Genomic DNA, 17,442 nt, shown 5'->3' with positions numbered 1-17,442 from the left:
ACCTTTCGTCTACGAATTTTTAAACTACGGTCTACCGTAGTTTAAAAATTCTGCCTATTGCAATGGGCTGACTCTACATGTGTCGAGCAAACTGCATTCACACTAAATACCTTGGGAGGGGCCTATGCAAAGCAATGGTCTGCGTATGGCTATGTCACACAAAATAACACTCTCAACAATGCTATGTTATGGTTGCAATGTATATGTTAAACACATGCAGTGGGTAAAAAATATGAAAATTTAATAGAAACATAATTTTCTGCAAAACCGGCAGAATGCTTAACTAAATGAGCCCTACCACATGCAACTTATCTAGAGCCATCCATTCTAATCAGCAGAACCCTAATTCAAATGAAAAAAGGTGGGTCTAACACATTATAATAGTATAAAAAGGTTAATTACGTATTCTATTCGTCAGTGTGGGAAAAGAAGTGTGTCTGACTACAATTTTGAAAGCTGAAGGTACTGATTTGATTATTATTTGGTAGTGGATAAAACTGAAGTGTTCTTAGGTAGTGAGTCAGGGAAAAGTGAAAGTGTAAGAGAAAAAGTTACTCATAAACATACTCACAAAAGTAGGTAATCCCTAAATGGTTGCGGTGAATCGAGGGAGAGACATATATGATATTTCCACGCTATTCTGTGGAGGTCTTTTACGCCCATAGTAAGTGCAACGTTTGCGACGACGACGGTGAAAAGGCATGAAAGATTCGTCATATTAAGGTTGACTGAAATAATTGCGTTTAGCTATATTTTAGCTATGTCTCTCGCAATTGAATCTTTGTTTAGTTTAAGCTGTTCTGTATACTTTCATGAACCCACCATAGTACCAGTATTAATATACTGGACTAAATACAGCATACACTCTTTGAAAAGCGGTGCGGGTACTTATGAACAGCTTTTTTATATTCCAATATGTATTAGAACTAATTAGAAGGTATTAACTAAAAAGATAATTATAAGAACAGAATAAGTATTAGGTAGGTAATACAAACAGAAACATAATTATATTATAAGGAGGATCCTGTATACTAACCCCCTTATTCATAAAAAAGTTACTGGACGGATTAACTATTGAACTGTTTTGTCACTCTCTGTCAAAGAACAAATTGTTCTCTGTTAGAGAGGGACAGAACAGTTCAATAGTTAATCCGTCCAGTAACTTTTTTATGAATAAGGGGGTAATTATAAAGCTACATTATATAAAAATTGTGATATGATTAACATGCGCTATTGTACATAAATAGAATGTTGTAAAGTATGAAAACGAGCAACATATTTGAAAATAACCAAGTACTTAGTTAAAAGTGTTACTTTAATAACCTGATTTTTTTAATATAAGTAATAATATATTGTTTTGGCCTCTTTAACTTATTATGATTATAATAAACGTAGCAGCATATTATAGCGGGTATTATGCTCCTTGCGGCCTTGCCCCATAATTAGTCACATAGAGTTGTATCAAAAGGATTCGACTTAAAATATTAGCCGGTAATAGAGGTAGTAAAAACGGATTTGCCCTATAAAGCTTTGTTTATAACAACTTCGTATCTTTTTATTTTCTAGAGCTGACAGTATTCCAAGATGGCGCCAGTTCCTCAAGAGCACACTATTACGGAGGCGCCCACTCCCAAGACCTTGGGACTGGACCAGGAGGCGGTGGTCATATCTGGCATGGCCGGCATCTACCCGCAGTCGCACAGCGTCAACGATCTCTCTAACATCCTTTACAATAAGGTAGGCCATTGTTAATCAAGCAAATCATATTCAGTTCAATTACTTATGCACAATTTCATTACAACAAACGTAAATAAAATTATTCACGTTATAATTAAAGATATATTATATCAAGTTCATGTTTGTTGTTTATGATTGCAATGTTTACTATATGGTTTCAATATACTTTCAGGTGAATCCCATAACTTCTGACAAGTCAAGATGGGTGTACAACCACCCCGAGCTGCCGGCATATCTGGGGAAAGTTCCGGAGCTGAAGACCTTCGATGCTCAATTCTTCAAGGTCCACTTCCGACTTGGAATCAACATGGATTCCATGTGCCGAAAGCTGCTCGAGCAAACGTATCAGGCTATTTACGATGCAGGTACGGACATATTTATTAGTCATCGTAAAGGTATACAGCAGTCTATATCAGACCAAAATTCACCAAAAGTCTAAGTCACAACACAAACAATAAAACATACAAACACATGGATCCAAGAGGAACAAACGAGCATAGAACAACGCATATCAATCAATGAGAACGACACATGATATTTTTTCTTTTAATGTGCTCTTTGGCCACTGTAAGACCGTGCATAGTATGGGGTTGTCAGGCGCGTAGATGATGGTGCTGGCGCAGGTAGAAGATCAACAATATGCATTTTTATTCACCATGGCATTCTGCAGACATTGATTTCAATATTTTTTATTTTGCAGCCTTGAGTCCTGAACATCTTTCTGGCAAGAAAGTTGGAGTTTACATCGGGTCGTGTTTCTCTGAAACTGAAAAGGCCAGTTTCTACGTTTCTAGCTCCAGAACCGGGTTTGGTATCGCTGGGTAAGAATTTTTATTTTATTTTACATGCAATAAGTTTTTCACTTTCAAGATCAAATCTGGTTATCTTCATTAGTTGATCAATGCTCAACCGTTACTTTAAGTTTATCTAAAGATGTTTAATAAAAAGCGGTGGAAATGTAGAAGGGAATAAACATAAAAATAATAAATTGTATTATTCCTATCACAGATCATCATATTCAACATTTGTATTATTCCTATCACAGATCATCATATTCAACATCCACATTAGGTATAAACAAATCCTTTATTCGGTCATCAGGTGCAGCAAAGCTATGTTCGCCAACCGTATTTCCTACTGGCTGAATCTGAAGGGACCGTCGATGTCTATTGACGCGGCTTGCTCCAGCTCCATGGTAGCTCTGGAGCGGGCGTACCAGGCCATCAACACCGGACAGTGTGACGCAGCCATCGTCGGGGGATCCAACCTTTGTCTGCATCCACAATCCTCGCTGCATTACGGAAGGTAGGTGTAGAAGTATACTATGGAACTTATAGATAGATAGATAGAATATTCTTTATTTGCACACACACATGAAATAAACTTACATAACTTAAATACTAACACATATGTTCAAAAATGGCGGCCTTATCGCTTAAAGCGATTTTTTCAAGACAACCTTAGGGTGGAAGGATATTTATGATCAAAACTTATGTATATATGAAGATGAATTCGATTCAAGCTTTGAATATAAAAATGATTGCTCTTTTCTTTCAGAACAATGACCCTCTGCATGGACGGTAAAACCAAATCCTTTGACAAGAACGCAGATGGTTGCGCACGCTCTGATGCTATCAACGTTCTGTTTTTGCAAAAAGCCAAGGATGCTAACAGAATTTACGCAGAAGTATGCTACGTGAAAAGCGAATTCGGACCTCTGGTGGACGAGTCAGGCCAAAAATACGGCCCATACCGTGACCCAATGCAACTTTCCAGTTTCATGAAAAGATTTTATGATGAAGCTGGAATATCTCCAAATGATGTGGAATACGTTGAGGCTTTCGGCTCAGGTAAGAAAGTCATGCATATATATTGGTAATACCGTAAGAATATATAACAGTTAACACAGTATGTATATCAATAGCTTTAGCTGCCATTAGTATCTGTTGCAATAACTTTGAAATGTGACTTCTTCTAAACAATTTATTCCTTATTGTAGCTATTCCCGATGCGGACAAGAGTGAACTAGAAGCCATAAGCCATGTCTTCTGTAAAGACCGGCCGTCGCCACTGCTAGTCGGTAGCGTCATGTCTAACATGGGATACTCTGAGGCTGCTGCAGGGACATCCGCTGTTACAAAGGTAAATTTCAAATCCAGATGATTTGCTAAGCTTAGGAAACCAGAACTTATGGGGATTTGCACAAAAGTTTAATTAAAATGCAAACGATAATAGAATAACTAACTAATTTTGACATAATTGCAGGTGCTATTGGGCTACCATCATGGTGAACTGGCTGCCAACTTGCACTGTGAGAATCCCCGTGATGATGTTGTGGCTTTACGTGAAGGGAAAATGCGCATTGTCACAGAGCACCAACGATTCCAGCGATCTTACGTGGCCGTAAACAACATATCGCTTTCAGGACTCAATGTTCACGTCTTGCTACATGGACACTACAAACCAAAGGTAGGTGTTTTATGACTTTGATGTAATTTGACATCATTTTTAACGTACCAAAGCTCTATTGACGAAATATCTATGAACTACCAATTTCCTCGTAAGAGAGATAGGAATGCGTGTTTCTAAACTTTTTATTTACTTTCAGAATTTGTTGAAGTATCGCTCAAACATTCCGCACTTGGTTGCTGTATCTGGAAGACAAGAGTCAGCTGTCAGCAAAATCCTTGATGATTTGAAGAAACGACCCGTTGACCCTGAGGAAATTGCTCTATTCCACAATATTCACGAAAACAACATTCCCGGCCATTTGGGCAGAGGCTTTTCGATTCTTGGTAAATATAGTTTTAATAAACAGTCTGACTTCTGATTAGATTTTGATATTCTACCATGACTTACACTGTTCATTCGTTTCAGGAACAAATGAGGAAGGCAAAACTGTGAGCCTTGTAGAGAAGGTAGACTACTATGACGATGCTAAACGCCCACTGTGGTTCGTCTACAGTGGTATGGGCTCGCAATGGGCAGGTATGGGTGCACAGCTTATGCGTATCCCCGTTTTTGCTGCTGCAATTGAAAGGTAAAGACACAAACATCCACTGCAGACTTACATTATGTAAATTATAAGACCTTTTATAAACTAACTCAATTCAATATTTTTTAAAGGTGTCGCGCCGTGTTAGAGCCTAAAGGTGTAGACATTGTTCACATCATAACATCGCCTCAGAAAGAAATCTTTGACAACATTCTGCACTCCTTCGTGGGTATTGCCGCCATTCAGATTGGGTTGACTGATATCCTCCGAGAAATGGGAATAGTCCCCGACAAAATTATTGGTAAGCTTTGAAACTCTTTGGAAACGAATGAATTAGAAGCAATATAGGGATTTAAGCACTTTTATATTTCGACTTTCTTAGATATTGATAAGCTCATTATCCACAGGACACAGTGTCGGAGAATTGGGTTGCGCGTACGCAGACGGGTGTTTCACTGCTGAAGAGATGATTCTGTCAGCTTACAGCCGAGGTTTGGTGTCTGTACAGACTCCATTTATACACGGTTCTATGGCTGCAGTGGGATTGGGATACAAGCAGGTAGGATATGTTTTATGTAATAAAATGTTCATTTCGTATTATTGAAAATACATGCTCTAAGTAATCTAAGTATATATAATAATTATAATGCTGGTGATTTCGATAATAAAACAACAAAATATTATTTTCAGATTGTTGACATGTGCCCACCAGAAATTGAAGTGGCATGTCATAATTCTGCTGAATCCAGCACAATTTCTGGACCATCTGACGCTATGCGTGAATTTGTCACCCAGCTGACTGCTAAAGGAATCTTTGCCAAAGAGGTTCCTTGCTCAAATATCGCGTATCACTCCAGATACATTAAGGAAGCTGGTAAGATTATTATTAGAGACTAGCTTTTCCGCAAGATCATCGCATCATGTTAGAGGGAATTCCGGGATAAAAAATAGATAGCCTTTATCACTCTAAGTCTAGAGTAATGTTAGAATACTACAATGTTGAAATACTTTTGCTCTCATATGTAATTTTTTTGAGTTTACTCGATATAAACAAACATAACTAGACGCACATCTTCCCTTTTTTTGAGTGCCATTTTTGCTAATATTTTGATTAAATTTTACAGGTCCCGGATTACTCAAATACCTGACTGAAGTGATCAAGTCCCCCAAGGAGCGTAGCGACCGCTGGGTGTCTACCTCTGTGCGTCAAGACAAGTGGGATCAACCTTACGCAAAGTTTTCCTCTGCGGAATATCACACCAACAACCTTTTGGTAATTACCCACTATTATACTATCACAATGAAAGGCAGTCGGTTTAAGTTAATGGACCAAAATTTATTGGTGCAGAGCCTTATGAAAAAATATCTAGGTTTAGGTTTAAACGTTTATTCTCATAAGAACATAATATACATTTGTTCACTTAAAATGAGATGTTAATTAATTAACTTAAGTATCTATGTTAGTCCTTAAATAATGATATTTACATTTTTTGCGCATGCAAGTTGTTGAAAGTTATACAATAGTTGTAGTTATAGTTAAATATTTTTGTATTATATTGTGTAGGTTACGTAGCTAAACAAATAATAAGTACTTAGCAGCTATATTACTATTTTATAACAGTGAAATTTTTATAAATATAACCCTTTAGCAATTTTTTAAATATAAATGGCGATTTTACATTTTTGATGTCTTTAGGTAATTTGTTGTATAGCTGTGCTCCCTCATAAGCTATACTTTTCTTGCCATACAAAGTCCGGTGGGAGATTAACTTTAAATTATTTGCATTTCTTGTGTTGTATTTTTGTTGTTTTTTAGTGAAAGATAGTTGTGAATGTGTAGTTTTATTAAGTACTTTGTGAATGAAAATGCATGTTTTAAAAGTGTATAGTTGATTAATGTGCATCAATTTAGTTTTTTCATAGATAATTTGTGTTGCTTCTAAATAATCAAAATTGAACAAAGTTTTGACAAGTTTGTTTTGAGCAATTTGTATTTGTTTAAGATTCGTTCTGGCAGCTGCTCCCCAAATTTCTATCAGGTATTCTAAGTGAGGTTTAACCAAAGAATTGTAGATTGTGTACCGGACACTAGTTGGTAAACACCCCACAATGGACAACATTTCAAAAAACTAAAGCTGCTATAAATCGAAAACCATTTCGAGATTTAGCTCTAAAGGCCACAAAAAAAATGTTTTTGTATTTTTAGGATGTATCATTTTCGAGAAAATCATAAAATAGTAAAAAAGTGCTGATGACGTCATGCATCAGGTGCGATGCATTTTGATGATCAAAGCCTATAGATTTAAAAACAGAGTAACTGTCACTTTCATTTTTGATTGACGTTGACGTTTTATCGTGACGTTGTTGTTTATTTGGGTCATTTTCATTAATTCTGTTCTGACACTTTCTGACTATTTTTTTTATTTATTATTAAGAGATGACCTCTATATAATATGTCCCAGAGCATGCCACCGCCTACACAGCTAAAAAAATGCTTCTGCTTATTTTTTTACATGATAAGTACCTACTAGGGCATGCAATACCGGAACAATTTTCAATACCGGTATTGAGTTCCGGTATTACAACTCAATACCGGGATCCCGGTATTAAAACCGGTATTAGACTTCCTTGTCATAAATGGCATATACTGTGTTTAAAGGTCGTATACGTCAAAACAAAACAATAAAATGCAATCATATTCTGTATTTTGTTGTAGATTTTTACGAGAATTAAGTTTTAGAGTTTAAATTTTAGAATAAATTATTTTTTTTACATCCGGTGTCGGTGCACGCATGGTCAACAGTAGATTTCTAGCAGCCAAAAACTGCATTAAACGGTTGGGAATAAGTGCGCTTTCACAGTATATAGGAACACAAGGCTAACTAAATCTTAATCGCTTTATTTATAGCCTAAAAAAGTTCGATTCCGGTATTACTTCAATACCGGTATTAACTTTCAATACCGGTATTGAAAAAAGCGCGAATTTTGTCCGGAATACCGGTATTACGGATACCGGTATTGCGGTATTGCATGCCCTAGTACCTACTTTCCATCATCAGAAATATCAAGGTCATTTGAAAATGACCCATTTGTTGGTTGGCATGTAAACAAAGTTTAAATGTCACTTGTCAGTGTCATTTATGTTTTTTTTCGAGACTCAGGCAATAGATAAAAATAAAAATTGAGCCTTATATGTCACGTCACTTCCGGTTTTAAAATAATTAACTTTAAAGTTAAAAATAACATGCAAAAATTTATGTATATACAAAATAAAAAAATACGGGTCCACTAATTTTCTATAAACTTTCCGAATAACTAATAAAAATATAGGGTAAAGAAAATTAAATGTTGTCCATTCCTCGTATAGCCCCTCTTACTGAAGACAGTTTCGTTTTTATTCGGTCTAGATGAGGTTTCCATGTTAGTTTAGGATCTAAAATTAGACCCAAATATTTTTCCTGGTTGGATTTAGTAATGGTTTCCCCGTTGATGGTTAGTGGATCATGATCTGGAATTTTCTTATTTTTGGCTGAGAATATCATATAATTCGTTTTGGAGGTATTCACAGTTAGAAGGTTGCACTGAAACCATATGGAAAGTTTATCTAAGTCTTCCTGAGCCTCTTTGATAATACTGTCAATAGAACTGCCGAAATAAAAAAGACATGTGTCATCAGCATATAGATAAGTTTGTCCTGTAAGCCCAATATCCTTTATGTTATTTATGTAAATAAGGAAAAGTAAAGGACCCAAAATGGATCCTTGTGGCACTCCACACTTGATGAGTTGAGCATTACTTTCAAAGTTGTCAATCTTAACTATTTGATACCTATTAGTAAGATATGATTGGAACATCTCATAGGCTGTACCAGTGACACCAATACCTTTTAGTTTTAAAATAAAATATCTAGACAACTTATTCACTTTTTCAATTTCCAGAATCCCGTTCTCTTTGAAGAAACTTCAACTTTAGTACCTTCAAATGCTGTGATGATCGAGGTGGCTCCTCATGGACTGCTGCAGGCCATCCTGAAGCGATCTCTCCCTGCCACATGCACACACGTTCCTCTCACCAGGCGGGGGCACCCTGACAATGCTCTGTTCTTCCTTGAAGCTATTGGCAAGTGAGTTATCAACGAGGCTGAGTGTTTCATTGCTTCGTACAAAGACACGGCTATGTTAGTTGATTACTGAATTTTCATCAGGTTTACGTAGTTTAATCTGATAATCTGATATGCCTAAATAACTTGGTTATCTTTTGAAGCTAGTATTAATGCATTTTGATATTTTTCAGGTTGTACATGGAAGGATACAATCCCAGAATGCAGGCGCTGTACCCCAAGGTCGAGTTCCCAGTTTCAACTGGAACACCGATGTTATCTCATCACGTAGAGTGGGCTCATCATGAGAAATGGTACAAACTTATTATTATTACTATTCTTTTGTGTGTTTTTTGGTACTGTGACTTTTTAATCTAGATTTGTTTTCTTTTTAGGACTGTACCTCTCCACATACCTGCAAACAGAAGACTGGCAGCTTCATCTCAATTTATAATCTCCACTTATGATGATGAGCACAAGTTCCTTCAGGGCAATGTCCATGAAGGTAAAAGAAATAATCTAGGATTCTACGGATTTTGTCATTTCTACCAATCCGTCCATAATTAACAGTTTCTTCATGTTTATTTTAGGGCAAACTTTGTACCCATTCAGTGGTGCTCTAGTGTGTGTATGGGACACCCTTGCCATGTCTCAGGGTGCGATGCGGCAGAAGATATCGGTTCAGTTCCAGAACATACACTTTTATGAACAACCCCGCATATACGAAGACAAGTTGTTGAGGCTGACAACTCAATTGCAGAAGGGCAGTGGATACTTTGAGGTTGGTGACTCATCTCATATCACTATTTTAATAAAATATATAGAGAATTATTGAGATTTGTCGTTCCATATGCTCAACGTCAACTATCATCCTAAAAACTAAATTAGTAGATCCTCCAGCAACTTCATTATTATATTATACTAATTTCAGAAATTAATCGATTATTTTAACGTTTTTGTACATAGGTCATGCAAGAAAACACTAAGATCATATCCGGATACATATACAGCGAAGCTACACACAAACAAGAAGTTCCTGCCATATGTGAAGAGTCCAAGCTCGACGACACTATTCTGCCTCAACAGGATGTTTACAAGATTTTCCACGACCGCGGCTCCTTCTACAGGTACTATACCTACTTATATCATATATTTTTTAATATATGGTGTGTGGACGGTGGATATCTCCCCCCTAAAACTGTGTGAAAGTACGTTTGCATGTTTCTGCCCCTTTGTCATGTCACAGCTTTACAAAGTCTAGGAAGAAATATCTGTTAAACTGCTACCATTTATAGATGTAAGTTTCAAATACTGATTTCCATAGCATTAGAATAACAGAAATTACTCAAGAGGGTAACACCAAGAGTATTTTCTGTCGCACGTATTAAATCACATCAAATGAACAAAATATTATTTTTACCTGTCCATTATATTAATGAGCCATTTATTTATTTTTCTTACAGGGGTGATTTTAGAAGCATCCTTAACATCAATGAGGAATGTACCCGTGCTCAGGTGGCATGGTCTGGCAACTGGGTGACACTACTGGACTCTTTAGTCCAAGTCCAAGCCCTTACTAGAGAGTACAACGGTATATCCGAACCCAGATTTGTACGAAGAATTAAAATTGATATTAAAGAACATGCGCAGTACCACCAACTTGGTGAAAACATGAACCAGTTCGAAGTTTACAACGGAGTTAAAACTGGAGTCACTAGGTAGCTATATGAACTGCTGTAAAATGGTCATGAATACTATTTAGATACCTAGCGTAAGAATATTAAGCCATGTACCAAATTTTTCAGATGCGGTGGAATTGTCATAGAAGATATGAAGTTCCGTGACACACCAAGAGTGCCACCAAAGTCTATCTCTTTGAAATCATTACAATTTATACCCTTCTTCCAATTGAATGATATTAAGGTAATTAATCATTATACATATTAGTAATTACTGTTACTTTTCAATTATTTTTTTTGAATCATCAATTTAACTAACCTATTTACTTCCAGGTCAAACAAGTGTTGAATGTATACGTGCAAATAGTAGCAGAAAACCTCAACAAAAGTATAATTAATGTGGTAGAAATTAAAAATACAAACGGAGCTACATTTGAAAGAGAAATGAGAGACTTGGAGAAGAATATTCCCGGATTACATGTGAACTTCGAAACTGTGAAGGGAGAAAACATTGCCGACTACGAGAACCAGTTGCTCAAATCTGCTGATTTAGTTCTTGTCCGTAGTCTCAGTACTAGTGACAATGTAAGTGTAATAAAGTAACATTCCAAGGCGTAGTCAAATATAGATATATATAGTTCTTGTATTTTCTTATATTTTATTTTGAGTATTGTTTCTATGGGCCTATGTAGTTGCCTGAAATAAATTATTAATATTATTATTAGTCCAAATGCTAATCCCATTATTATTTTTGGCACAGATGGGCGAGTTACTGTATGGCACAATACCAAAGGACATATTTGTTTTGACCACGGAAGTGTCCGGTTCAAGCTCTGTCCCGCAAGCGTTGTGTCGCCCCGTAGCATCAGCCGCGACCTCTCGTGGAAGGCTAGTGCTGGCTCGCTGGAGGCCTGCCTTGAGCTCGGGGGCTTCTGCCGCTATATCTGTTACTGATGCATCAGACGTAGCCCTCCTGAGGACTACCAGACAAAGTCTGAGAGCCGATGATCGTCTTGTTATTCTCACCAGTTATCCGCCTCCTCAAGGATTGAAAGGTAAGTCAAATAATGGATAGGTTATGGAAAATAGTCTAGGATGGCACTTAATACAGTTAAACTGAACAGTTCCGTTTGAGTGAGCCAGGTGCAGATACAAATACTCCCACAGATTATACAATATAAATTAATTTTATAACTTTAACTTACTTACAGAACTTGTCAAAACATGGAGGAAAGAAAGTGAGCGTAACAAGATTTACGTTGCAATGATTAATCACAAAATAACCAAAGATCAACAACTGGAGCAACTTCCTAACTTCGAGTTAGCCTTTAACATATTGGACCATGTAAGTTGATAGTAACATCGAGCAATAAATAAATTCTCAATCATGGCAAATAGTATTTTGTTGTTTCTAAAATGTATATTTTTTTCATTTTAGGGTGCATGGGGAGGTGAATATTTTGTAGATTGTGATGATCATCTATCAGAGAATGATCACAATGTAACCCTACGCAGCAAAAACTTCAACGATTTGGACAAACTGTACTGGGAAGAAAAAGTTCAGCCCAACCCAAATGAAGTTAACGTAAAGGTAAGGATAGTTACAATACTGACAGTTTTTCTGTTTTATGCAACGTTCATGTAGTACCTACTCGTATTTACTATTAATAAAACCTTGTCATTTCAGGTCCACTATGCTGGACTAAATGTTCGCGATGCCAAGAAAGCTTCGGGGTCTATACCTTACATTATGGAATTAGATGTAGAGCAAGGTTATGGAATGGACTTCAGTGGTGTAACTGAAAGGTAAATAATAGCGTCATGTACTCACATGGTAACATGATTCATATATTTACGTGTTTCAAACACAACATGTAGGCATGTGTGTTATGTATTTACTGGATTATCCAAACTAACAATATAAATTATCTTTGATCAGTGGAGAACGAGTAATGGGAGTGGTAAGCGGAGGAGCAGCGTCGTCTCAGGTGGCCGCCGAGCCAGCCATGCTGTGGCCAGTGCCGAAACACTGGAGCCTTGAGGACGCCGCCACTGTACCACTGCCTTATGCTTATGCCTTCTATTGCCTGGTAAATACGTGAAATATACTTATTTTACATAATTAAAGTTGTTTTTGTCATTGTCAATAATGTTTTAATAAAATATTGTTTTAGGGCATCAAAGCTGAGCTCATTCCTGGTATGAAAATTTTGGTCCACGGAGCTACTGGAGCTCTCGGACTTGCAGTTATTTCTATAGCTCAAGCCTTCAATTGTGAGGTCTTCGCCACCGTTAGTGACACCAAGAAGAAACACTTTTTACGCAAAATTTTCCCATCTTTACCAGGTAATTATGTTAGGTGTATAATTACTAAAATTACAAAATAATTAGTTATCTATACTTAAGTAATTTTTTTTAACAAATTCAATATAGCGTAATTTTTAAAATTTATTTTACAAATTAAAAATTCAACTTTACAGAGGATCACATTGGAAATTCACGTGACGAATCTTTTGGTGATATGGTGTACCACCATACTAATGGAAAGAGGTGTCAAATTGTTATTTGCTGCATTGAAGGTGAACTTAAAAACGTAAGCATTTTTTGTTATATATTTCTGAGTCACTTCACTAAACTCGGCTTGCCTATTTCTTACTTTCCACAAAGTATAAATAAATAAATTATTGAGCTCTGTTTATACTTCACATATAATTTACGTGTTATTTCAGATCGCAATCAAATGCTGTTCAATGGCTGGCATGGTGTTGGACACCAATCAAATCACTTGCAAGGAAAACTTCGAGTTTGGAATGAATCATCTGTCGGAAGAAAGGAGTTACTACCCCATCGACTTCGCATCCATATTTGTGAATAACAACCGAAAGGAAATGCAAGTTAGTACACCTATAATTCATAAATTCATAGTTTTAACTCTTTAGTGCCTTAGCATACTCTTGTAAGTCTACATACATAGCTCTAACTTTTGTGTCCTGCTTGAAGTCGTGATGACCGAGTGAGAAAAGAAGTTAATGAAATCTTTTCCGGCAGTGACGTTATGTTCCTAAATATCGCACACTTGCTCTCAAGAGACGAGAAGGGACACATAAGGCGGTATAGTTTCCCCTTACCGCTTCAATTTAATTATGTTTGTGCTATGCTGTTCGTATTCATGAACGCTACAGCAAGGGCTGTATGTGTATACCCCTCTAACCGTGAACATTTTCCCCAGGATATCCAGCTGATGTTGAGCGAGGGGATCGCGAAGGGCTACGTGCGCCCGCTGAGCCGAGTGACGTTCGACGCCATGGAGGCCGGCCGCGCCATGCACCTGCTAGCCGCCAGCCAGCACCGGGGCAGGGTGCTGCTGCACCTGCGAGGGGACTCGCTGGCCGCTACGCCTAGGTAGCTACAGTTTCTAACCCAATTAAAAATTCGTTTAAAAGTTTGGAGTCGACTCTTTCTATGGCCAGGGTTTTAATTTCAGTTCGATTATCAATTATATCTTCACTTATGACATTAATTACGTAATGTACAATATATTTTACAGAATCGAAACAATGATTAAAATGATTATTGTATTATGTTTACAGGCTCACAGTGTCATCCAACGGCAGTCACCTTCTTCTGAGTGCTAGCACAGATGACACCCTGGTCGGCCATATTGTGGACCGTCTCATTGCCAGGGGTGCCAAGAAGATCATCCTGCACCGTCAACGAAAGACTGTTGCTGACCCGTACATCATGATCAAAATCAAGTAAGATATACAAGTACTTCCATAATGATTAAATGGAGCATGTTTCATCAAAAAATTCATGTGTGTACTCTTTCCGAGCATATTCGTTATGTTCCAAATCGAAATCATACTTGTGTTTCTAACTAGAGATCACATTTTACCAATTTCTATATCTATATATTATATGTTTTTCACAAATTGCAACATAATTTACTTATCAGCATTTATATATCCAAAAAATACATAACATATTCAATTTGGTTCATAGGAAATGGAAGAAACTTGGGGTTGATGTTAAGGTTACAGAACAGAATCTGATTAGCGTGGAAAATGTGCAAGCCATGATTAAAGAATGCAACGATCTCGGGCCTGTGGAAGGCGTCTACTTCATCACGACGGGAGTTGTTGGCGACAGAATGCAATCGGAACTAAATTGTGCATTGAGCAACTTGGACTTTGTGACGAGAAAGATTTGCTCTTCAATCAAGTAAGTTATTAAATTTAAGACCCAAGATCTTCTTTATTTTGCAGTAATACGGAGCAACCAATATAAATTGTATTTGTTTTAGATATTTCGCGGTCATCAACGAAAACAAAACTATCGGGCAGGAGTTATGCATCAACAGAACTTCCGACAGGCTGCAATCGACAATGCTCATTTTACCAAAACTCAACAAGGTAATTTTCCAAATGTGTATTTAATCTCTCGGCACTTGTGCAATGGTGAAAAAGACGGAGCAATGACTTTTTTGATATGGCTTTTTCAGTTCAGTGAAGAAGCACATCTTGAAGTTTGCAACAAGGACCTTGGTTTGTCCCTCACGGCGGCGGCAGAGGCCATGGAGCTGGCGGTCAGGGCGAAGAGTCCGGTGCAACTGGCGCAAGTGACGACCGCACCTTCCCGCAACTTGCTGAGTCACGTCGCAGCTATAGCTGGTAATTCTGACATAAAATAAAAGATAGTCTTTGTACATGCAAACTAATTTTCGTTTCGTTTAATAAGCTTCATGTATCCTCAAACCAAAGTTTCCGTGACTATATTTTTGGAAATCGGTCTAGTAGTCTTTGAGTTTATTCATAAGAAACATAAGTACCTACCTGCACACGACTTTCCTCTTACATACTTGTACATACTTACTTTAAATATTTACGATATTATTTCAGGAATCAAGGTGACAGAGTACACGCCAGAAAATCTAACCCTCGAACAATTGGGCTTCGACGTTTACCGCGCTAACGAGGTGGCAAAATATTTGGATGAAAACTTCTGTCTCACCTTAGAAAGTGAGAGTGTGCCAAAGTTAACCATTTCTAGGTAAGATCCTGAATCAAGCAATTAACTAGTTATGCGTACTTGGATATGTTTTGGTTTGGTTTGTTTTGGCAGACGCTCATAAATTAACGTAATTTTAATTTCAGAATCCGTGAGCTGGAAAAGCAGACAGAGAACATGGATAAGGGAAAGACTGGTTTGAGCGTAATCTACAGTTATGTAGACCCCGACGAGCTGATGGGCACCCTTGAGTTGCTGTTCGTTCCAACAATGACCCACAGTGCTGCTACGGTAAAAATCTTATACGGACGCTACTATAATTATTATGCTTTTATAATAAATATACCATCAAATTTAACTTTCGTTCGTATTTCAGCGTGAAGATGAATTCTACAATGAAGACACTTACCTCGTTCTAGTACCAGGTCTAGAAGGAAACTACAGAAAGTTCAATAGCCTCTGTGAAAGATTGAAACTGGCGGCAGTCGTCATCCAGCCTGGTTTAGAGAACCCACATGAAAGTATTCAGGACATGGCAATGAGATTGTCCAAGGTGAGCCGATATTTATTCAATCCGAGTAATATGTGAAACTATAAGTACAGCATCCACAATGTAAAATGTGCAGCATTAAAGAAATAATTAAAATTATATTTCAATCTCCAATTCCAGGTCATGATGAAGAAACTTCAACCAAAGAAGCGATTCTTCATTTTGGGGTATTCGTTTGGTGTTATGATCGCTTTAGAGATGGCAGCCATCTTGGAAGAGCATGGTAAGATCACAACTTATTTATTCACGCTTAGGTGTATCCAAAACGTTAAAGAGTTCTTACATAGTGACCTAGCATGGATTTTACAATTATGATAATTTCAGGTCTAACTGGTACGGTGTATTGCGTGGACGCGAGCCCGGACACGTTCCCGGCGGCGCTGGAGGGCTGGCTGCGCGAGGCGGGCGCCACGGACGAGGCGCGCCTGCAGGACGCGCTGGTGCAGCACATGTACACGCTCATGACCGACAGCAGCTCCGACCAGCTCACACTGCAGCTGAAGAACGCCGGCTCATGGAAAGAGAAAGTGGAAGCGTGCGTGAGCACCCTGCGAGGCCGCGTCTCCCATTCTGCGCAGTACGCCCGCAGTATGATCGAGGCTACGCTCGGTCGAATGGAAGTGGTTCGCTCGTACAACCCTCAGAAGTTGCGTGAGAACCCTTTGATCTCGCAAATCGTGGTACTACGATCCGACTGCCAGCCAGCTTCGGTGAGGCCGGACCTGGGCCTGGCCAGCTACTCGCAACAAGCCCCGGTCGTCTACACCCTGAGTGCCGACCACGCGTCTGCTCTAGATGACCTGCGCTGCGCCAACATCGTCAATAGACATCTCGACGAATCGATCAAGGAGGCATTCCTCAAGAGGAATCTGTGCGAGTCGTACCTACTAAACGCTGATACGTTCATGGGCATGGCTGAAATTGATGAAGTTGATTAATTATTGTAAATCATTGTAATGTAAGTTAAGTACTTAAGTACATATTTAAATAAAAAATGGTTTTATGTTTAGATTTTTATATATATGGTCGTTTATTGTCTCCTAACATCATTCCTATTAATCCCCTATAAAAGAAATTGAAATTGCCATTTTATACCTTTCTACGATTTCTAATAATGATAATACTGATGACTGAAGTAACTACGCAAGAATGTGATGAGCAAGTTCAAAAAAATAAGAATGTAGGTAGTCAAAGGTACGTATAGAATAAATTATAATGTAATTAAATAAGTACCTTTGAACCTTGAATGAATGATAAGAAACGTAAATTACAGAGTAGGAAATAAAAGGAAAGCGTAATCCTACCTAGCCACTGGAACCTAACTAGTTGATAGATACAGAAGCAGAATTCTTCGAACGCACCAAAAGTGCGAAGG

The 17,442-nt window shown here is 37.8% G+C and overlaps 1 protein-coding gene across 1 annotated transcript; it reads left to right on the top strand.

Annotated features, from left to right (window-relative positions):
* The first annotated feature begins 409 nt into the window (after nt 1–409).
* On the top strand, nt 410–17,076 carry LOC105386888 (fatty acid synthase). Its single transcript, XM_011557536.3, has 40 exons — nt 410–462; nt 1,567–1,737; nt 1,910–2,102; nt 2,438–2,558; nt 2,839–3,042; nt 3,295–3,587; nt 3,737–3,879; nt 4,003–4,206; nt 4,346–4,532; nt 4,615–4,777; nt 4,864–5,033; nt 5,140–5,291; nt 5,423–5,606; nt 5,857–6,005; nt 8,671–8,855; nt 9,026–9,145; nt 9,227–9,336; nt 9,422–9,612; nt 9,798–9,958; nt 10,295–10,549; nt 10,637–10,754; nt 10,844–11,095; nt 11,271–11,565; nt 11,722–11,855; nt 11,949–12,101; nt 12,198–12,316; nt 12,450–12,600; nt 12,685–12,856; nt 12,991–13,103; nt 13,240–13,404; nt 13,740–13,912; nt 14,101–14,265; nt 14,513–14,731; nt 14,814–14,922; nt 15,012–15,180; nt 15,409–15,559; nt 15,664–15,808; nt 15,894–16,070; nt 16,188–16,290; nt 16,392–17,076. Exons 2-40 carry the CDS (start codon nt 1,585–1,587, stop codon nt 17,003–17,005), a joined length of 7,035 nt encoding a protein of 2,344 aa, XP_011555838.3. The 5' UTR covers nt 410–462; nt 1,567–1,584; the 3' UTR covers nt 17,006–17,076.
* The last annotated feature ends 366 nt before the right edge of the window (nt 17,077–17,442 follow it).

Source organism: Plutella xylostella, chromosome 16 (genome assembly GCF_932276165.1).
Source record: "Plutella xylostella chromosome 16, ilPluXylo3.1, whole genome shotgun sequence".
Classification (NCBI taxonomy): domain Eukaryota; kingdom Metazoa; phylum Arthropoda; class Insecta; order Lepidoptera; family Plutellidae; genus Plutella; species Plutella xylostella.
This window is presented reverse-complemented; position numbering and strand designations above follow the sequence as displayed.